Source organism: Trichoderma breve, chromosome 5 (genome assembly GCF_028502605.1).
Source record: "Trichoderma breve strain T069 chromosome 5, whole genome shotgun sequence".
NCBI lineage: Eukaryota > Fungi > Ascomycota > Sordariomycetes > Hypocreales > Hypocreaceae > Trichoderma > Trichoderma breve.
In genome coordinates, this window is record NC_079236.1 from 2355980 (window position 1) to 2375173 (window position 19194).

The following is a 19194-nucleotide window of genomic DNA, read 5'->3' on the forward strand; positions in this document are numbered from 1 at the left end:
CACCATGGGCCTCCGCTGCGGAGTTTCTAATGCTACCGTCCGAGTTAACGCTACGGGCGCTGCAGGACTGCTAATTTAGTGTCTGATATCGCCGTTGCTGAGGTACCTGCACTAATTACAGTTACCTCTTCAGGTATCCATTGATATGCGGAAGCAGCTCGGCCTTGTTTCTGTACGGCACGCGATTCTCTCACGGGGCCTCCAAGAGGCTTTTCAAACATCAACATCCTGCCTCGTCCAGTCGCATCGCCTCACGACTGCGTCGGTCCAGCCCCTCGCTGCACCTCTCGAATCATCCTAGAGCTGCGCATCAAGCCTCGCCCTGTCGGATCGCTTCCCCGGCACGGCCATTGCTTGACTGGCCTCGGTCATGCAGAATGGCATTGCAATAGTGCCGCCTTTGGCAGCGACACAGCAAGTGGCCGATTTCGACCCGACGACGACGAATACATGGTACAATCTGACGGCCCTTGCCCGAGCAGTCAATGTGACGCGATATGCCCCTCTGTTCGAAGACCTTGTCATGGTTGGCCCGCGCATCGTCATGAAGCTTGGTTCTCTTATGGCGGCACCCGATTCCCTTGCCCTTCCGGCCCAAGAGGCCATCTCGTCTGCGGCTGCTTCTGCGTCCGAACAGGAGATTCTTCGCCCCATCACCACCGACTCGAGCCTCTATAGCAACATGATGAACGTGGCTGCAGCTCCCGGCACTCAGGCGGCTTCGGCGTCAGCTCAGCCGCCGTTCATGTCTTTGGACGGGGTTCGAGGCTTGGGGAGCGTCTTCAGCTATGCTACCAGTAGATGGGCGCTCTCGTGCATTGCCATGGCTGTTGTTCTTAACCGGACTCATATATTTGCTGCCACACGGAGGAGGTTGCGACTTCGTTGGCAAATTAGACTCCTTCTGCGAATCGTTCCTTTTGTCGTGCTTGTCTTGCAGGCCCGAACCCTCCTACAGTCTATTCAGTGCCAGACCTCGCCGGATTTCTCGCAGTTGCGCTGGGGCGATGCCAACAGAAGCTCCGACCTCATGTTCTCACATTCAAATCCTTTTCTAAATACTATGAGTTCGTCATTACTTTTCGGTGCTTCAGACGAGCAATCTTGCGTTGCTGCCGACATGGTGCCATCATCAGACCCAGACGCTCTTCGAGAGCTTCGAGGATCTCTTTCCAGATTGTGGCCTCTCTTCGGCACTTTCTGCCTTAGCCAATTCCTGGAGACCATTTCCTGTGCGGTTCAGGGCCGACCCGTTGCTGCCGAGACGGGCATGACATTGTTTGAACAGTCGCTTGCTTTTGCCGAGGCTGATGCTGCTGTTAACAACCAGCTTGGATGGGGCGCGTTTTCCAAATACCAAAATCCAGTTCCCGCATCACTTAACTCAGGAGGCACTGTTGTCATGACACGGGCAGCAATTCTAAGGCGTGTTAATACATCGCCTGAAGTCTTGTGGATTGCTTTTCTATCCTCCATGACACACATCACGAGCCATCTCTTGGGTCTGTTTGACCTCCAAGCTAAATACCGGCTTGTCAACACAGGATTCTGGGGGTTATGCTTCATGGGCAGTCTCGTATGGAGCTTTTTAACCTTTGAAGCGGATAATCCTGCGTCTCAAGGGTTCTTTAGATTCCCCACCGTCTGTATTATTGGATTTGTTCCCCATGTTCTGATTCTTATCGGCATTGTTATGTGTCTATTTGTCTATGGCCTTGCGTTATTGCTCACGGCTGTGATGCCGCCTGCTAGTCAAGAGCACTCTAGGATGACCTTTCGCCAACGTCTACTCCATGCACATGAAAATATGCAAGCCAATGTCTCCTTATCAGAACTTCGCATCACGCGGGAAATGGACTTTTACACTGCCCTGCTGAGAACAGGGTTTGCCGCTATTACTATGGCCAGCGAGGCTGTATATCTGAATGAAGATCGTGGTGTCAGTATGAAACACCAGACCTGGCTTGAAGAAGCCCGTTATCGAGAAGCAGAGGAGCTACGGAGGCAATGGATTAGCATGGGTCTCTCTGACCCGCGTTACGACCAAATCGGTACTATCGGGCTAATACCTGTAAAAGATGGGCCTCTTTTGCCTCCTAATGGTTATAGTCGAGAGCGTGCTGCACAAAAAGTCCCCCGTGGTCGTGGCGACAAGGTCCTTAGAGTGGGCATTGGTGCTTCTGAGAGGAGCTCAAGATGGCTGCTGGCTTTGGAATTCCTCATTGGAATCAATAAACTTCTGGCAAGAGTGTTTGCCTTGTCCGTTCTGTGGATCCTTGGCGTCTGCCGCCTCCAAACTCGGCCTGCTTGGCTGCTGTGGCTCGCAAGCCGTTCGAAGGCGCCTGGAGCTGATAATGGGTCGAGGCAGAACCGTGGCTCTAGCGGAGGCAAAGACGCAATGGCGAAACCTCTGGAGGGCGAGTCTCTCAGGATGGATGCTCTGGATATCGAGGCCGAATTCAGACGAATCGATACAAACCAAGACGAAGAGACGCTCGATGGGGATCTCTACAAGTACTGGCTCAAAGGTGGATGGTGGGGTTCTAACGACATGAGTGGAACATATCAGCCTCGTGAGGAAGAGGATGATTGGGATAATACGAGCGTTATTACGATGACCACAAATGGAGGCGAAACAGAAGATGAGGACGAAGACAGTTGGACATCAGACGTGGGGAGCGGACAGAGAACACCTACCCAGCGCTCACCACGGCCCGAACGTGAAGGCACTCCATTCCTTGATAGTCCACTGGCGATGGGCGACCTTGCTCGTCTCCTACACCCTACCAGTCTCGAAGAGCGACAGGAGGCGGAGAGACTCGCGGCACACCTCCAGAGCGATCGCATCTTGACAAGATCTGGCTTCAGACGGATAGAGCAGCTTCAGCGGACGAGAATTCTGACGGTGCAGAGCCCAAAGGCAAAGCAGACAAGCAAGCTTGGTCCCCAAGGTCGCCTTACAAAGCTCAGCCCAGACGAAGAAGAGCATCTTCTGGAGCAGCTGATCTGGACAAAACGGCAAGCTTCCCCTGCCAAAGATGATCAACAAGACTCCGGTACACCGGCCGAGGGCGAGAGCCCTCCTTGCGTAGTATGCCAATGCTCACCACGCACTGTCATCGTATGGCCTTGTCGTTGTCTTAGCTTGTGCGACGACTGTCGCGTGTCTCTAGCTATGAATAACTTTGACAAGTGCGTGTGCTGTCGTCGGGATGTCATGAGCTTCAGCAGGATCTATGTCCCTTAGGTATAGCCGCGTATGCCACAGCATCAAAGCTTGTTGGGATATAGCCGCTTCGATCTTGACAAACTACTGGTTGTTGTTTTACTTCTTCTCACTTCTTCTTTTTTTGTCACACTCATACCTGGAGTTGGGAACTGGGGGTAGCTTTGATTATTTCATCTCCGGCTTGGGAGTTTTTTTTGTCCATTTTCTTTTTCCTAGACTGATGTCGGAATATATATACTCCTACTTTCAATAGCGATATGTTTTGTTTATAATGTCAATTGGACTCTACATGCCAGCCCATTCTATGCTGAAGCTTCTCACGGTAGGGAAGGCCGTATCTGGACCTGTGGACGGCTGGCGGCCCCCTATGAGAAACGCTTTCTTTACAGCTGTTGCCAGTCTGCCACCGCCTACGATATCAAGGATAGGTATTTCCTCCTCCCAGCCATACTCATTTGCCATGAAATGAGCATGGAAACGTAAAGGATCACCGGGATAGACACTGTAACGGGCCCCAAATCGTAGCCCTGGAGTCATGAAATACCCATTGCCGAGCATGAATTGGCATAGCGACCCTTTCTCTGAGTTACTGGGTTCCATAGGTAACGCATAAGCATCTGGAGAGACATGGTTGGCGCTAGATGTTGGTGTGACGCCCAACAGAGTCACTAAGCTATTGCGAGAGAAGGGGCCGCCATCTGATTTGAGGCTATCAGGTGCTGCGGAACTGGTGGAGGTAGGGGATGAAGTGGAATCACGCTGTCTCTCAGCCTTGCTGGCTGCTATGGAGGCTTTCTGGGCGTTCATTTCCGCAAACACCTTGTGCGCAGTTTGTTTCCGCAGCCGCAGCGAGCCGATGTACGCCCTCCGTGAGTCATGGTCAAGGGACTGCAGAGCCGACTGGTGGGCGGCCACATCATCTACGACGTACGCAACGTTTGTACGAATTAGAGCATCCACCTCTTCAGGCCGGAGCTCGATTGGCAAACCAAGGAAAATGTTTTGAGTTGGCTGCTGCGGAGTAGTTCCCACCAAGGTGCCGTTGGTGTTTGCTCTTCGGCGGAGGGCGCTCACGGCATCTGGGTCAAACACAAGATACCGCCCCGAGATATTGGCAATGCGGATGAGCTTAGGGGCTTCCATTGTGGCTATGATTCTGCAAACGCAAAGAAGTGTTAGTTCATGTATCTGCATACAAAATGTGAATTGAATTCTTTGTGTGTTTGGTTTCAAAGGGAATAGAGTCATAAGTCGTCTTCGTAAAAATTTGATTTTGTCATCAGTGTTCAGTGGATTGACAGATATTCAAGGTAATAATCATGTAGGTGAACCCCAGTAAACAGTTTCGAAATGCAACGCAGTTAATTGCTTACCTTGCATGTTTGTGCCAGTCTCTCTTCCCCAGCCTCTTCAAGTTTGAAGTAAAAAGACAGAGAGAAAAGGCGACAAGAAGACATTGTGCAGAAGAGAAGAATTTTGAATCTTAAATGAAATAATCGAGCTACTGTGGTGGGGAAGCTTCATGCCCCCATAGAGAAATATAGATCCACTTAAAATTCTCATAGGGGGTTCAGGCACCGGTATAGCGTTTGAGACTCTCCCTGTTAAGTGCATACCTTGGTAGGTATACTTCGCTGTAATAGGCACTGCAGAACTCAACAAGGTGCGTTTTATGCGTCTCACGCGAGATCTATCAATTATTTGAAGAGAGAAGTGGGAAGCAAGAGTTGAACTTGATTAGAAATCAAGTTTTGGCTTATTATCATTTGATGGCGCATTTGAAGGTCCATCATCTTCCAAGGGTGGTAAGCTATACGGCGCGATAACAAGCCCACTGGAAGCACTGAGCTTGAAAGACATGTCCTCCTTCACCCAGCTTCCTTCCAATCCACCCCCCTTTTCATGGAAGATGGGAAGCGAGTGAATCCTGAAAAGTCCCTGTGCCTTGGTATCATTTGCAGAATTTTGATCAATATGGTGTTGAGGCTGCTGCTGGAGCGATATCAACTCCACCACGCCGTCGCAGATTAGCTCTGCTCGCCGAACGAGTCCTGTCGAACGGGGATATAGTGAGATGGGAAGCGTCATCATGACAACAATCCTTGAGGGGAACTGCCGCAGCAAGGCTCGTATTTGGTGCAAGAACTGCAGCACCTCTTGCGGACGACAAGCTGAAGGTGGATATAGAGTTGGCGAGAGTAGGCTGGGAACGACAATTCTGTGAATGGCGGTAGGAGGCGAACTCTTGATCTTAGTGGTGACCTCGCTGATGAAACGCCGGAACAGTGACTGGCCAGAATCCAAGCCGCCTCCGCGTGTGGTATAAAACTGCCCCTGAGCGACACTTTCGTCCAGGCGCCCTGATAGATCAAACGTATGACAGAAAGGGGCCATCCCTTCTGCCGAGTCTGATATTGATGGACCTTTTTTGCATGTTATTGGTAAAACGTCTTCAAAAAGATGTCAGGAAACTACTCACCACGTGATGGAGCAGCTCTACTACTTAGAGCCTCATATCGCCAAGCAATCTTCATCTTGCTGTCTGAAGAATTAGAGCTACTAGCCTCTTTCGATCGGCCCTCGCTCGCCAGCCCTGGAAGCTCACGTCGCCAGTGATCTCCAAATCCCAACACATGTACAGAATGGCCTTGAACTAGTCCTTCAGCGGCAAAGTAGCGAAGCAAAATTCCGCCAAAATCGGTTGTCCCAGTCTCCTCGACGAGAAGACATGTTCCCACGGGTAGTCCAGCATGGCCTGCGAGCAGCTGATCCAAAGATGAAGTTCCAGTAGAGGTGGTGAGTCTTCCATCGTGAGGAGAAGGTCGAGTGCCTGGAACTAGTAGTTTGGTTTGCTGTGACTGTGGTGCGGCCCCAGTAACACCGATTACTGTATTCCTCTTCCGAAACGACATGCCGAATATTTGAAGTTTGAAACCTGTTTTCACCAACTACCCATGAATTCCATGTAAAGGTGAAACAGTTGGATGAGGTAGCTTTCAATCTAGAAATTCTTTCTCATAGCCAAAAGAACTTCTCGAAAGGCATTTTAAAAGGAGCTAAAAATAAAGACAGCCGATGCTCAGCGTTTTTACTCATTCATGACGACTTTCGAACCAAAGGGTATACAAAAAAGCTTATCTTATCAATGATTAATTGCCCCGATTCAGCACTACTATGCGGTGCTATAAGCTACAAATATGCTTATACCCGACATTTTGAAGCCTGTAGTGCCCCTCCAACCGGAATAAATTTCTACAACGATTTCAATCGCGAAAGATCGTCAACTCCAACGCCAAAACGAAGCCGATTCTCCGAAACCCTTGCTGAATATCCACGAAGATACTTTTGCTTCTGAGCATCCAATTAGAAGACAGGAAAAAAGAGAAAGGGAAAAACAAGGCCAATCTTACAAAATGTCCGGAGCAGGAAGTGGCGATGCTACGCTTTTCGAAGAAAGCTTCACCGTGACGGAGTATGACCAGTCCAAATACGACAGAGTCGCCCGCATATCATGCACGTCTAGCGACTCCCAGACCGTCATGACCCTGGACATCAACATTGAGCTGTTCCCGTGCTCCGTGTCCGATACGCTACATGTTGTCCTGACTACCACGCTATCACCAGACGGCAGCAAGGAGGACGATAAGGGCTGGCGAGATGTCGGCAAGGCTGGCGATGCTCCGGCAACTCTTGCTGACCTCTACGACTATGTGTGCTACGGAAAGATTTACAAATTCGAGGAGACATTCGATGGCAACACCATGTATGCGGATCCCAAGAGAAACTTTGAAGAATTCTGCTTCTGTTGAATGAAGAACAACTTGGCTAATGCTTTGATTTTCTACTATAGTAACGCTTACGTCTCTTTCGGCGGATTGCTCATGGCTCTGCAGGGCCCGGTCAAGAAACTAACACCACTGCGAGTTGACAACGTTTATTTGCTAGTTAAGCGGTAAAAAGCAGCAGTTCGTCAATAGAATTATAACATCGAGGAATGGGGGAAAATACATCGCTCACAGGCAACTTCACGCATAGAGGAAACACAAAATTCGACACTTTAATGGAATGGGAAAGAGATAATAAGAGGTTAAAGAGAGAATGGGAGGGAGTCCCAACGCCTTTCGGTTGTCTTCATGCAACATGGCAGCAATATACAAGAGGAAAAAAAGGAGAGAAAGATATGAATCAACAAACTAGCCTACGCTGCTTTAACTGACTGTTTGCTATTGTGGCCGGGCCAATCTGGCTGATGCGGCCCGGGGAAAGGAAGGTCTCGGTGCATCCTGGCCTTGATGGCGGTCAGATCAGGTTCATTGGCCTCGGTCAGAATGCCATGGCGAATGAAGAAGTCGATCATGACCAGCGCGCAATTGGGCTTGAATTTCCCGGCCGCCAGATCCCTCTTCACCTCGTCCACGTCACACAACAGAAACTCTTCAACTTCGCCATCTTTGGGACGAGGCACGACGTCAACAGGTAGCTTGAGATTATAGACCCACTGGCACTCGGGATAAATGTAGCCGTCCTCACCAACGTACTTTGCCTCAGTGATGTAGATGTAGGTGACGTTCCCAACCCACTCTGCAGTGCCGCGGACCAGAGGATCGGGGAGACTAGCCTCTTCGTCAGCCTCTCGGATGATGCATTCAAAGGGGTCTTCGCCCGTCATGAGGCCACCAGCCACGGTGTTGTCCAGCATGCCGGGGAAGGTCGACTTGTTGGATGCTCGCTTTGGCACCCAGAGTTTCATGCCATAAGGAGCGGTTGGGTCTTCGACATAGGCAACCATATGCACTCCGTACCGCGCAGTGCCAAACAGGCCCATGGCAGCCCTTTCCACGCTGAAAAGAAGCTCCCCCTTTCGCGCATACACGGGCCATAGCTCGTCACGCCATCCTTTAAGAGTCTTGAAGGTACCCTTTTCACGCCAATAGCTTGTCAACGCCGATACGGCACGGGTTCGCTCCTCTTCCGTCTGTGGCGTCCTGAATAGCTCGACAGTACGGTCAGCTGTGTTTAGACGCATATCTCCCCGTATGTCTTCGGGTGTTTGAGACAGCTCATCGATAACCCAATCGGGCACATAGCCAATGGCATATTGTCCGTCTTCATCTTCCCACAGCAGCTTGAACAGCCTACTACGCAGGCTATTGGCCTCGGCTGTCTGATCATCACTGTACGGAAACCTGTGATAGACATTCGATTAGTGGCTGCTGTAGTTACGAAAGCTCTGCTGTCCGCCTAAACTTGAACAGGAGGCTCTTTTGAGAAGTAATGGATTGAAGGAGGAAAACGCACTTGTCAGTGTCACAAATGAGGTCTAGATTGGTCTTCGACATGGTGCTCAAAACGGTAGCTATCTGTATGCGGTGATTAGATGCTTCTGCAAGATTGCAAACTGAGATGACAAGAGTCTGTAAAATTCACAAGTTCCCACTGGGGAATTTATAAGTCTGTGTTCACTCAAGTATCGGAGCACCACTCGGCACAAGGCATAATGGCCCTCTCAGGTCTTCATTCCTCATCAACGGCATGAAAGAGACTTTATGGCTATGCTAGCAGGCAACGAGCCAATCAAGCAACGAATGCGTTCAACGTACCTGTAAACGATCAGAATCTGTAGGCTATAAAGGTCTAAATCCACAAAGGTGTTTGTTCACCGGTGAATGATTGGGAGGGAAACAACAAAAGAATGCCTCAAAAGTGAACCTTGTAGCCTAGACGTTGTTGGTCTGGCGGTGGATCTGCGTCTTGTAAGGGTAGTTGCCGAGGACAAACACCAAAACAGCTGTTATGTCGTGCGGCTAACTGTGTTGAGTAACCCGGATGCCTGTTAGACGATATGATTCATCTAATTTTATATGTTTTTTTGATGTAGCACTTGATTCTTTTGTGTTTCTACTTCTCCTTCCCGTGTTCTCTTTCTTTCATCCAAAGCAGAAAAAAAACACCACTAAACTGCCCACTTCGACCTACCCCGCGGCTCCAGAAAAAACACCAAACTCAACCAGCTCTTCTCCGTCCCTTTTCGCTTTCCCACGAGCTCAAACACTCGCCATACACCCCAGTCGCATCGCAACCAATCCAACAAACATCCAATCGCCAGATCTCTCTCAACAATGTCCGGCCCTCTCTTCGGCATCGTCCCCGCCGGACAGCCTCTCATCACCGACCCGACCTCCAACCCCTCCCCCGCCTCGTTCCTCTACGCCCTGCCCACGACAAAACCCTTCTCTCACATCGTCGTCTTCCTCCTCCCCGCCGTCGCCCTGCCCGACAACTCCGCCGCCGCCATCTACCTCACCACCGCCCGCGAGGCCGCCGCCAGCCCGACGCCAAACTTCCGCTTCCTCGGCGCCATCGGGCCCGGCAAGGAGAGCGCCATGTTCAAGGTCGGCGGCAGCGGCGCCGAGGCTGATGGAGGCGGCTTCATGATTGGCATCTCCGTCGAGCCCGCCGACGGCGTTGGCCAGCGCCTACAAGAGCTTGCCGCCAACAAAGCGAATGCACCAGCGTCGAACTCTTCCGGCTCAACAACGACATCGACCGCCGTCCTCGCCCAGCGCATCATCCAAAACGCCTTCAACTTCCTCGCCAGCTTCAGCGGCACTGCAGGCCCCGGCGGCGTCGAGGTAGTTCCTTTGCGGGCCTTTGAAGACTGGTGGCGCAAGTTCGAATCCCGAGTTCGCTCTGATCCGAGCTTCCTCGAGAAGCAGGCCGACTGAAATCGAAATCTTACTCCTTGTACAAATCACCAACGGCTTCGGCTGTACTCTTCCCGTTTGGCTTTGTAGCGTAGAGCGAATCTCACATCTGCCTTTTTTCACCCCCTCTGCCCATCCACCCATTCTTCGGCAACTCATGTAAGGATTAGCATCATCTTAATATCGCGGCTCAACAAAAAACAAAAGAACACTGGCGTAAACGTGCAATAAGGCTGTGGTTCAAATATTGTGTATACACAAGGCTCGTTAAGAGCTATTTCTAAAAACTGATTCTACTACCTGGTGAATGAGATAATCTCCCATCCTAAGCCCGAGCTTGGAGATATCGCTGCTTCACCAGAAACTCCCTATTATGTACCCATTTCCAAAAACAAGAGGCCGCTATCAAGGGGGCAGTCGAGGAACATATAGACCAAAAATGAACGTGTACGAATGAAGCCGACAACCGTGAGATTCCATCAACGCTTTGACATGTCTATCATACAATCATGACATTCTTCTAAGAGGAGCTGCTTCCACCGCGTCGTCGCTAGCTTTCCTGCGGTATCACAATGGAATTCTTCAACCGTGTCGGACTTGGGGCTCTGCTGCGACGGCCAGCGTTCAGCATTTGTAGTGTTGGAGCAAGTCGTTCGCAGCTCTCTGTTCGTACAACAAGCCCATGTCTGTCCATAACTGACGGTGGACGCATCCCGTCGAACCGCTCAAAGCTTGACTTGGTTCCCGACAATCGGTGGCTTCTAGCAGATCTTGACGTCTCTCCGCCGTCTGAGCCATCAGTTTCATCGGATTCTGTGCCTCCAAGCTCAAACTCAAGCGCACCGCCTTCCTCTAATAACCGATCATAGCTTGTTGTGTTTCTACCGAAAAGGTTCCTCACAAAAGACGAGCTTCTAGCTTTCCGGAAACGGCGGAACTTGCCCAGCACTCTGGGGCCCCATTCGGTTTTTCTTAGGAGGTAGCCAATGAAGAGGAGAACCAGCATCAGCACCAATAGACCAGAGACAGGTGAGGACCTATTTGAAAGGACATCGTCATCGTCATCGTCGTCATAGCTATGAGAGCCTGGAAACAAGGGTTTGGATCCAGCAAGTTCAAAATCAGTGGGAATCTCCAGCCCTGTATTGCTTCCGAATCCAACGGGAAGTGCTGAGCCTTGTGGGGGGATCTGTCCGGCAGCATAGAGAACCATTTTGCCCAGAGTCCAGCTGACCTCAACGCCTCCAATCGTGTCAATGGGCTGGAAGGGATCCAAAAACCCCTTACCTTTCGTCTTTTCCACAGCTCCCTTGGTGTTGTTGACTTTTGTGCCGGGAATATCCCCTAGACTGATTCGCGGGATGCCAATGCCCTCATATAGCACGTTGATTAACCATGATGCTTTGAAACAGGCCTCCCTGGCGTTCTCTGCCTTTTCCTCCATCGTCTTCTTTCTCTTGTCAAGTCCATGTTCAATTACTGACCAGTCCTGGCTGCAGAATGCATTGACCTCCTGTTCATATGCGATCAAGTCGTAGACTTTGCTCTCTTGACCAAAGACGCCATGTGTTGTGTGCCAGTACTCCGAAACGCCAATAAAGTGGTTCACATCAAAGTCAATGGCGGGCACATGCTGACCGTTGAGTAAGCACGGATCGTCCTTGCATGGTACATCTTTACCCAATAAGGGGTACGTCTTACGGAGGCATTCTTCAAACATGCCGGTTCCAACGAGCGCAACATCGGATGACTGCTTGCTACCGAGAGGCTCGCCCTTGATGGAAGTTCGCAAGCCTTTCGGCAGGCAAGGGTCCGGAATGTCGCCTTTCGCTTTGCCGTACTGCTCTTGTAAGCCTTCGACGAATCGTTCTCGCGCCTTGTTAGCCCCAAAACCGAGCCACGTAGCCGTAAAGACCTTGTACTCCATAGGAGAGCCATCTAGGCGTCGCAGTCGGACCAGCTTAAGGTCGTTCGCGTGCTTTTCCGTCTCGGTTGTGTTTGGTGCAAAGGCAATCTGTGCCGACGCACCACCCATGTCTAAGAAGCCATAGGTATTATGACCTTTTCCATGCGCATGTTCATCGGGTTTATCGAAGCCACCAAGTAGATAATTGGCAGCAATCCAACCGTACAAGCCCTCGGTCTCGCCTGAGATGACCTGAATATGGCTTGCACAGTCGGGGAGCAGAAACTGTGTGTTGGCCTGTAGATATGTGCAGATGCCTTGTAGCAACGCCGTTTGCTGGTGCTTGGGCAGGAATCGAACGCCAGCAGTTGCCAAGAGGAAGATGGGTGTCTGGGCGACCTGAGACGCTGGTATCTCATCAAGCGCGGTGTCGATTAGCGCTTTCAAGTGATCGGGCCCGACAGAGGAGACATCTTCAGCAAAAGTAGAAACTCCCGGATGGATTTTCTTGCTCTTGTGGAGCTTCAGCTTTGGTAGTACGTGGGCATCGGAGGCAGACGCTTGCTTGAGGGCCTTGTTAGGATCCTTCCATTTGTAGATGTACACGCGGGTGCCGGAAGAGCCAGCATCGAGAATTACACCGTATTGACCTGCGCAACCATTCCATATTAGCGGATACCGATCTCAGACTCCTCTCTCTTTCTCCTTCTTGGCAATTCCTCTTCCCAATTCCGAGCCGGGGGGTTTCGCGTCTTACCCATGAGAGCATGCGGACTGCTGATATCGAGTCCAGTCGAATCAAATCAAGTCTCGCGCGGCGCCTATCGAGTCGAATCGGGTTGTTATTATTACTTTTATCGGGTTGATAGCCGCTAGCTGGGCAACAAAGCGCAGGAGATGGATCGACTCGCGCCGCCGCCGATCCGTCAAGCCGGGGGTTGGAGGAGAATCAAAGATCGCAAAAGTCGAGACAAAGGATTCTTTGTCTCTCGGCAGGTGGTTATCGAGGAATGGAGGCTTCTCGAGGGGGCGCAATCATTAGGCGATAAGAAATGTATTTAGTGTAGGATTGGCAGGTTACTTTGCGCAGGGGTATCGAAACAAAGGCTAGCGAGCGAAGTGAAGGAGATTGTGCCACAGAATTAGGGATTACAGTAGGAATCGAGGCTAGGCGATCAAGCGACTGAACGAGAGACAATGCAACAATCGTGGTGCGACAGGTTGCGGACGGACATGTGGAAGGGAAAACGAAAAATTGACATGGAGATTGAGAAAATGCTAAAGTCCAACACGGGCACGCATAATTACGTGGACTGGCAGCTGTCGGGCCACTGAGAGACGCTGAATGCCTCACGCCTGGGGAGCCGACGCCACAGTGCGCTACCATTGCGCCATGGGCAAAAGCATCTTATCTAAGTCACTATACTTGAGCGCTCACGTAGAGAAATAACAATTCCGAGTTTCTATACTTTTCACAGCCTATCTGCAAAGTACACGCTATCAACGGCCACCATCCTCCTTTCGTCGCTGCTAAAGATAGAATACGAAGTCATCCGCAGTAGCTCAATCTGCCACTACAGGTGATGGCTGTGATAACACCACCAGCATCTGCACAACCCTGTAATACCGCCTTGTTGGACTCGGTACCTCACGCATCACGAGCATCTCCTTCGTCCACTTGTCACCCGTGCTTGTACGAGTATGGAGTACCTTTATCTTGAACAACACTGAACGCAACATAAATGCCTCTCTCGGCGGCTGGCACACGTTCCCCAGCTTCGGCCTGGGCTGCACTCGTTGCAAACGGCTGAATATCTTTGCACTCGTCCAAACGAGCAAGGGACCGGATATCTTTGAGCTGGCTCCAACAGCCAGCACTGAACTGGCGCCTTCGTTTCCACCGATGAAATGTGCACTCTCGAATGCTGCTCGCGATTGTCATATGTTATCCGTTCATGTGTATGTACTTGCATCTCATCTGTGCATTGTACTGCTGTCCTCCTCGTATCAATCGTCCACTTGTCTGGATTGCGTAATCCGAGACGGCAAGCCAATTTTCGGATGAATGGTGGCATTTTGTACCGGATGGTTCTGGTATAGGTTACCTCGCTTTGACAGCGTACAAATTGATCTCCTCTCTGCATGTTGGTTATGGGTACGGAGGTTTTGTGTCATAGGTGGCGCCTGCAACTTTTACGCGGCGATATGCGCACTGGCATGCAGTATATAAATGCTGCAGATGGCCTTTGTTCACCCATAATGTCTTGAACTCACTTTAAACTGAAAGAAGATCAATTACTGAACAATGCCGGTTGCTTTGTTCTCATACAACTCCCTCCAAAGAGATTGTCAATGCACATACTGCACAAAAAGATGTACCAGTACTGAACCGATATCTTGTCACTGAACTCAACTTTCTTTGTTATAGATCCCTCAACGGTCCATTCACTCTGGTTTGACCAGGTGGTTCGCCAGACTTGAGCCCAGAGGAAAGGCCAACACTAGCCCAAGGGCTACCTCGCTGGGGGAAGCCTGGAGAGTTCGTACCTGGCTGCCTTATGCTGCCCCCCCTGGACAATCCTTTGTTGCTGGCGATATTGGGAGGGAAAATATCTGCTCGTCCCTGGCCGCTTGTTGTACGGCGGTAGGGCTGGGTTTCAGGGGTGAGGCCTGTAATGATGAGTCAAGGCTGTATCTAATAGCTGTGGATAGTGGTGTACTTTACCATGAGATGGAGTCCGTTTTCTTGCCCAGGGATCTTCACGCTCGTTCCGCTGAAGGTTGGATCCAGACAGACCTGTGGCGAACCCTGTAGTATCGAAACGTGGCCCATGGCTGAGAGTGTAAACTGGTTCATTTGTATCATGAAAACTCGAATGAAAGCCGTGTAGTTCTTCGCCGTTCGTTGCGGGCTGGGGCGCTAAGCGGATGGAATTATCGACGGCATCGTACGCTGCTCGCTCAATTTGGCTTAATTCGGCTTTTCTCTTGACTTGAGTATAAAGCTCTTGTGTCTGGTAAAGCTTGCGATTTTTATCTCTTAGAGCCTCCGCTAGTTCGACATTCTTTTGTTGCAAAATGTCTCGCGAATTCGTCATACCTGCCTTGATAAGTTCATGAAATAAGAAGGGCAATCACCGACATCACTAACTTTCCAATTTTCCACGTAGTCCGTTGATTTTTGCGTCTGCATCTCTATTGATTTGATCACATCGAGTCCACAAATCCGAGTACTTTTCTTGTAATGTCTTGCACAGGTGCTGCTGATAGTGTAGGTTTTGGGTGATTTGATACGCCCAGAAGCCGACAGCTCGCCCCGCGCACTCCATGACTATGCTGGGATTCAACCCACTGAGTATACATGCTTTATATTCTTCGGTTGGATTGAGATTGGTGAAGAAGATGCTGTCTGCTTTAGCCAGTTGGGCGTTGCATGCAGGACAAGTGTTGCACCCCTGATTTTCCAGTTGTGTGAAGCCAAGCTGTTTAGCGCATTCCGAACAAAAGATGTGACTGAATCGCGAGCAAACCATGAGCATGTATTAGATAAAGCCAGAAGATTGATCAGGAAACTCACCTGCAACTTGTGACCACCGCGTGGTCGGCAAGTTGCTTTCTACACTTGAGGTTATTGCAGGTGAGTGGATGATCCATTTGAACCTGAGATTAATCGTACGTCCAATGGACCACAGAAAAGGGAGCAAATATAGATAAGTGAAATAAAAGGGAGTGGTGGACGTTATCGTAACTGAATCGTCAAGCAATATGGAAGCTCAGAAGCGTTGTTAGGAGCCAAAGAGCGCGATTCATGCGTTCGCAGTTGAAGGGTTAATCAGACTCTTCAAATATTTTTCTCAAGACGTTGGGGCAGATGAATGATATGGAACAAAGCCGTCGTCTTTATCAGAGTTTCACTCGGGATGTACTTGCCTCTCATATTGCCCTCTACGAATCTCGTCTAAGGCAGCAGCTCGGCTGTGAAGTCTCCTGCGAGACTCGCACTTGCCTATCATGAATAAGGGAGGTACAGTTTGAGGATTTCCTTCTGTCTGAGCCTTCCGCCTTAGGAAATAATAGAAGTACCTAATGGATCACATCCAATTATATCGCGAGAAAATGGCCTAAATGGCTAATGATAGGTTGGGCAATGAAGTACAACTATCGCCATATCTTAGTATGGCCCCTCAACATACAATCAAGTTGCCCTTTCAAGCCTGTCCGTCTTTATATTTTCATTGCAGAATCTGTCGGTATAATACCTATGACTACCACCATTCTACGGATGTTCCTGTGGGTTTAATTCAAATAATAGCTGCTAATGCCCATGTATGATTCCCTGACCCTTAAATGCGATTGATCTCCTCTTGCCTACATCAACCCCGTGTCATCAAATTGGCGTGAGTGAAAGTCTCATAACCGCAAGACTTGGCATCGGCTTTCAATCCCATCAAACACACAGGTATTGTCAATGGGAACATATTGATTTGTAATAATTTTAATCACCTCCTGAGCCACCATTCCCCCAGTTACGGCAGAGATGTTGTGCAGCTCTCCGCCAGCTGCTCGTGCTAATTCTTGAGCCACCTGAGTCAAGCGCTCATTGCCCTCAAGAGCCGGCGCCTTTTGGCAGACTGCAGTTACAATCTCATCAGCAGATGCTACCGAAGAATGCGATGGCACGCTCAAGGCAAGGTAGATGGGGATCAGCGATGTCGGCATTTCCGGTCCGGCAATGGCAGCGATTTCGTCATTGCTTAGCTCTCGCTCTATTTGAGAGATAGTCTCATATTAGTCACTGGCCCAAAGAGTTGCATTCGGCTTGTCACCTACCTATGATTTGCTCCATGCTTGGCGGCGCTTCCCCTGTGTTATTGATGAGTTTAACGAAGCGAGCATTTTTACAAAAAAGCTCTACTTCCTCCAAGTCGATGTTTTCACCTCCCGATATTTTGCGGACCCTGGACAAGACGTCGTTTACATCTTGTCTGGCTTTGTCCTTGTAGATGTTCTGCAACTTTATGTAGACGCTGGACTGCGCCTTCATATCAGGCAAGCCACCCGCCACGGGTAGGCGTTGGTTCTCAGCATAAAACTGCTTTAAAGCTTCGGCAATGATCCAGAAGCTAGACTTGGAGTCTTGTTCATCCTTATGCTCGTAATCAAAGACCTGTTTAAGCGATGAAGGGACTGGTGGCAGCGTCACATGCTGCATTACAGCTGCGAAAGCTTCGTCAAAGTTCTCTTCACCTCCCTCAGGATTGTCTCGTCTTGTGGCCTTGGATATGAGTTGGCGAAATTCTGTCTTTTCGCCGTAAGATGTTGGGTAAGCACCGCCGTGTTCCTTCTTCCAGATGTCAAGATAGTAAAGCAAAATTACAACCATGGGAATATGACCATGGTCGTGGTGGTCAAGATTGTCGATGTCTTTGGTCATTTCGTTGGCAAACTCGGATAGTTCTGGCCAAGGGGATAACAGTCTCAGGTCTGTCGTTGCAGTCTGGTCGGGGTGAGTATCCACAGTGGGAAATGTTCCTGGTAATGTGATCCGGAAGTAGGAGTAGAAGCCTACTGAGTGGATAGCTATAAGCGGCGTCCGATGCTGACGGCCGTATGCCTCGATGGCTTCAAGCATTCCAGGTTGTAAAGGATGGCTATACATGATCATGGTGAAAGTCTCTGGTGCGTTAAGTAGCTCTTGAAGACTGGTGGCATCCTGGGTCAATTAGCCCTGAAGACGCCATAGATAACACGAGGAACGCACCGTCACGGCAGAATTCCAAACTCCATCCACCTCTGGATTAAGCTCAAGGAGCAGCTCCGTACAGCACTGAGCTCTTGATTTACCGAGACATGATTCGTCTAGGAAGAAGTTGACGCCCAAGTCCACATCCTGGACAACGGCACCATCGGCAATAGTGAATTTGCCAATGCCTAAGTAAAATTACAATATTAGGGCCCGCAATCAGACTCAGTCTTTAGGTAAAGGACCAACAAACCGGGTAAGACAAGGTTCTTCAGCGTTTCAATACCAACTGTGCCGGCTCCCGAGTTAATAAGCAAGAGATTGGCCGATTCCAGCGCGGCCTGGCCTGAAGCAGCCCACAGCCTGAGCTGGCGATCATACTTCTTTTCCTTGTCTGAAGGACCCTGAGGTATGAGAGTCGTTTGTTCCAGTTCCTCTGTCATACTGTGCAAGCGCTGCCTGTGTGGATGGTTTGAAGTTGAGATGACTGCTGGGCACCAGCGGGGTAGTGGCAGATGGCCCGGTGCTTTTGTTGTGAGGATGTGAGTGAGTGCGAGAGTGCTATTGGAAAAGTGCAAATTTTGGAGTACTGATACTGTATTCTTTGGCAAATTCCCAGCCAATACAGAGCTTCTGATGTTGCAAATGGGCGACGATTGATGCAGTTGTTGAACAATGTATGTACTGGGAGCTAGGCACCTGTAGCTATCGAGGGGCACAGATTCAAGCTCCTACTATTACCCGCTGCAGACTAGGCAGAGAGCACAAGCTTTAATTAGTCCGCATTGGGTATCAATAGGGTCAAGAATTATCTTTATTTCAATACATCTGCTGTGTACGAGGTTCATCTCCCCTACGTCTACCGCGAAAGAAGAAATCTGCCACTTCAATTTATTAATCTATTTATTAAGAACATATCACCTAGCTGGCATTAACATTGTTTCTTGCTGTTAGAGAACTCTGTAATTCTTCTTTTGCATTACCACTATTGGAGGTGCTCGTTGGTTTCTCGAGGTGCATGTGTCTCTTTCGTTCAACATACTGCATTCACTTGCATCACATGAACAGAATATGTCACAATATTCCGGTTCTTATCAGAGTGAAACCGTACAAGCACAACTTTTAGCCTCATGACTTTGAGCTCCAACAGGCACCTACGCTTCTTGTGCCATAATTACGGACTCTCGGTCATCTCCTTTCTTTGTGCAGATATTAGTAGCTTCGTATCAAGCATTCTTTATCACTCCCCTAGATTCAACTATAGCCAAGCGAGTGCCATGATGCCGATTTAAGCTTTCAATGTTTCCATACCTGCGGCTATGGCATACGAGTATTCACCCCTCTGGCTTCTCATCAGTAGCAGTTTTGGTATAGTAGGAAGGCGTGAGTGTGATTTACAGACACTCAAAAAACTCACACTAAGCATGTAGCAAACGGAGAGAGTCACTTGACAATACCTAATTTCTAGAATCAATTTTGTTTGCAGTCTTTGACGACCAGTATAAGAGGCTGTCCTTCCACCAGCTGCATCTGACGAGCTGGACCTTCTTACCTATCTCAATTTACCTCTCCGTTTGTTCAACTACTCTCGCTTTTTGCACTCAACACAATC

At 49.6% G+C, this 19194-nt stretch overlaps 9 protein-coding genes across 9 annotated transcripts; 3 read left to right on the forward strand and 6 right to left on the reverse strand.

Annotated features, from left to right (window-relative positions):
- Positions 1–2398: 2398 nt before the first annotated feature.
- Positions 2399–3247, forward strand: T069G_08369 (zinc finger, c3HC4 type (RING finger) domain-containing protein; the record flags this gene model as incomplete). The annotated part of the gene is made up of 1 exon (XM_056175579.1): positions 2399–3247. One exon carries the CDS (start codon positions 2399–2401, stop codon positions 3245–3247), a length of 849 nt encoding a protein of 282 aa, XP_056026528.1.
- Positions 3248–3514: 267 nt separating this feature from the next.
- Positions 3515–4372, reverse strand: T069G_08370 (uncharacterized protein; the record flags this gene model as incomplete). Its single annotated transcript, XM_056175580.1, has 1 exon — positions 3515–4372. The coding sequence occupies one exon, from the start codon at positions 4370–4372 to the stop codon at positions 3515–3517; it is 858 nt and encodes a 285-aa protein (XP_056026529.1).
- A 594-nt stretch (positions 4373–4966) lies between these two features.
- T069G_08371 (PAXNEB protein domain-containing protein) lies at positions 4967–6141 on the reverse strand (the record flags this gene model as incomplete). The annotated part of the gene is made up of 2 exons (XM_056175581.1): positions 4967–5637; positions 5709–6141. 2 exons carry the CDS (start codon positions 6139–6141, stop codon positions 4967–4969), a joined length of 1104 nt encoding a protein of 367 aa, XP_056026530.1.
- Positions 6142–6642: 501 nt separating this feature from the next.
- T069G_08372 (RNA polymerase rpb8 domain-containing protein) lies at positions 6643–7185 on the forward strand (the record flags this gene model as incomplete). The annotated part of the gene is made up of 2 exons (XM_056175582.1): positions 6643–6992; positions 7080–7185. The coding sequence occupies 2 exons, from the start codon at positions 6643–6645 to the stop codon at positions 7183–7185; spliced, it is 456 nt and encodes a 151-aa protein (XP_056026531.1).
- Positions 7186–7427: 242 nt separating this feature from the next.
- T069G_08373 (NUDIX domain-containing protein) lies at positions 7428–8568 on the reverse strand (the record flags this gene model as incomplete). The annotated part of the gene is made up of 2 exons (XM_056175583.1): positions 7428–8415; positions 8528–8568. 2 exons carry the CDS (start codon positions 8566–8568, stop codon positions 7428–7430), a joined length of 1029 nt encoding a protein of 342 aa, XP_056026532.1.
- A 780-nt stretch (positions 8569–9348) lies between these two features.
- Positions 9349–9954, forward strand: T069G_08374 (uncharacterized protein; the record flags this gene model as incomplete). The annotated part of the gene is made up of 1 exon (XM_056175584.1): positions 9349–9954. The coding sequence occupies one exon, from the start codon at positions 9349–9351 to the stop codon at positions 9952–9954; it is 606 nt and encodes a 201-aa protein (XP_056026533.1).
- Positions 9955–10483: 529 nt separating this feature from the next.
- Positions 10484–12600, reverse strand: T069G_08375 (GDA1/CD39 (nucleoside phosphatase) family domain-containing protein; the record flags this gene model as incomplete). The annotated part of the gene is made up of 3 exons (XM_056175585.1): positions 10484–11175; positions 11221–12489; positions 12597–12600. The coding sequence occupies 3 exons, from the start codon at positions 12598–12600 to the stop codon at positions 10484–10486; spliced, it is 1965 nt and encodes a 654-aa protein (XP_056026534.1).
- Positions 12601–14261: 1661 nt separating this feature from the next.
- T069G_08376 (zinc-RING finger domain-containing protein) lies at positions 14262–15493 on the reverse strand (the record flags this gene model as incomplete). The annotated part of the gene is made up of 4 exons (XM_056175586.1): positions 14262–14509; positions 14565–14939; positions 14991–15352; positions 15417–15493. The coding sequence occupies 4 exons, from the start codon at positions 15491–15493 to the stop codon at positions 14262–14264; spliced, it is 1062 nt and encodes a 353-aa protein (XP_056026535.1).
- A 756-nt stretch (positions 15494–16249) lies between these two features.
- On the reverse strand, positions 16250–18025 carry T069G_08377 (thiF family domain-containing protein; the record flags this gene model as incomplete). The annotated part of the gene is made up of 4 exons (XM_056175587.1): positions 16250–16605; positions 16670–17552; positions 17601–17770; positions 17836–18025. 4 exons carry the CDS (start codon positions 18023–18025, stop codon positions 16250–16252), a joined length of 1599 nt encoding a protein of 532 aa, XP_056026536.1.
- Between the last annotated feature and the right edge of the window lie 1169 nt (positions 18026–19194).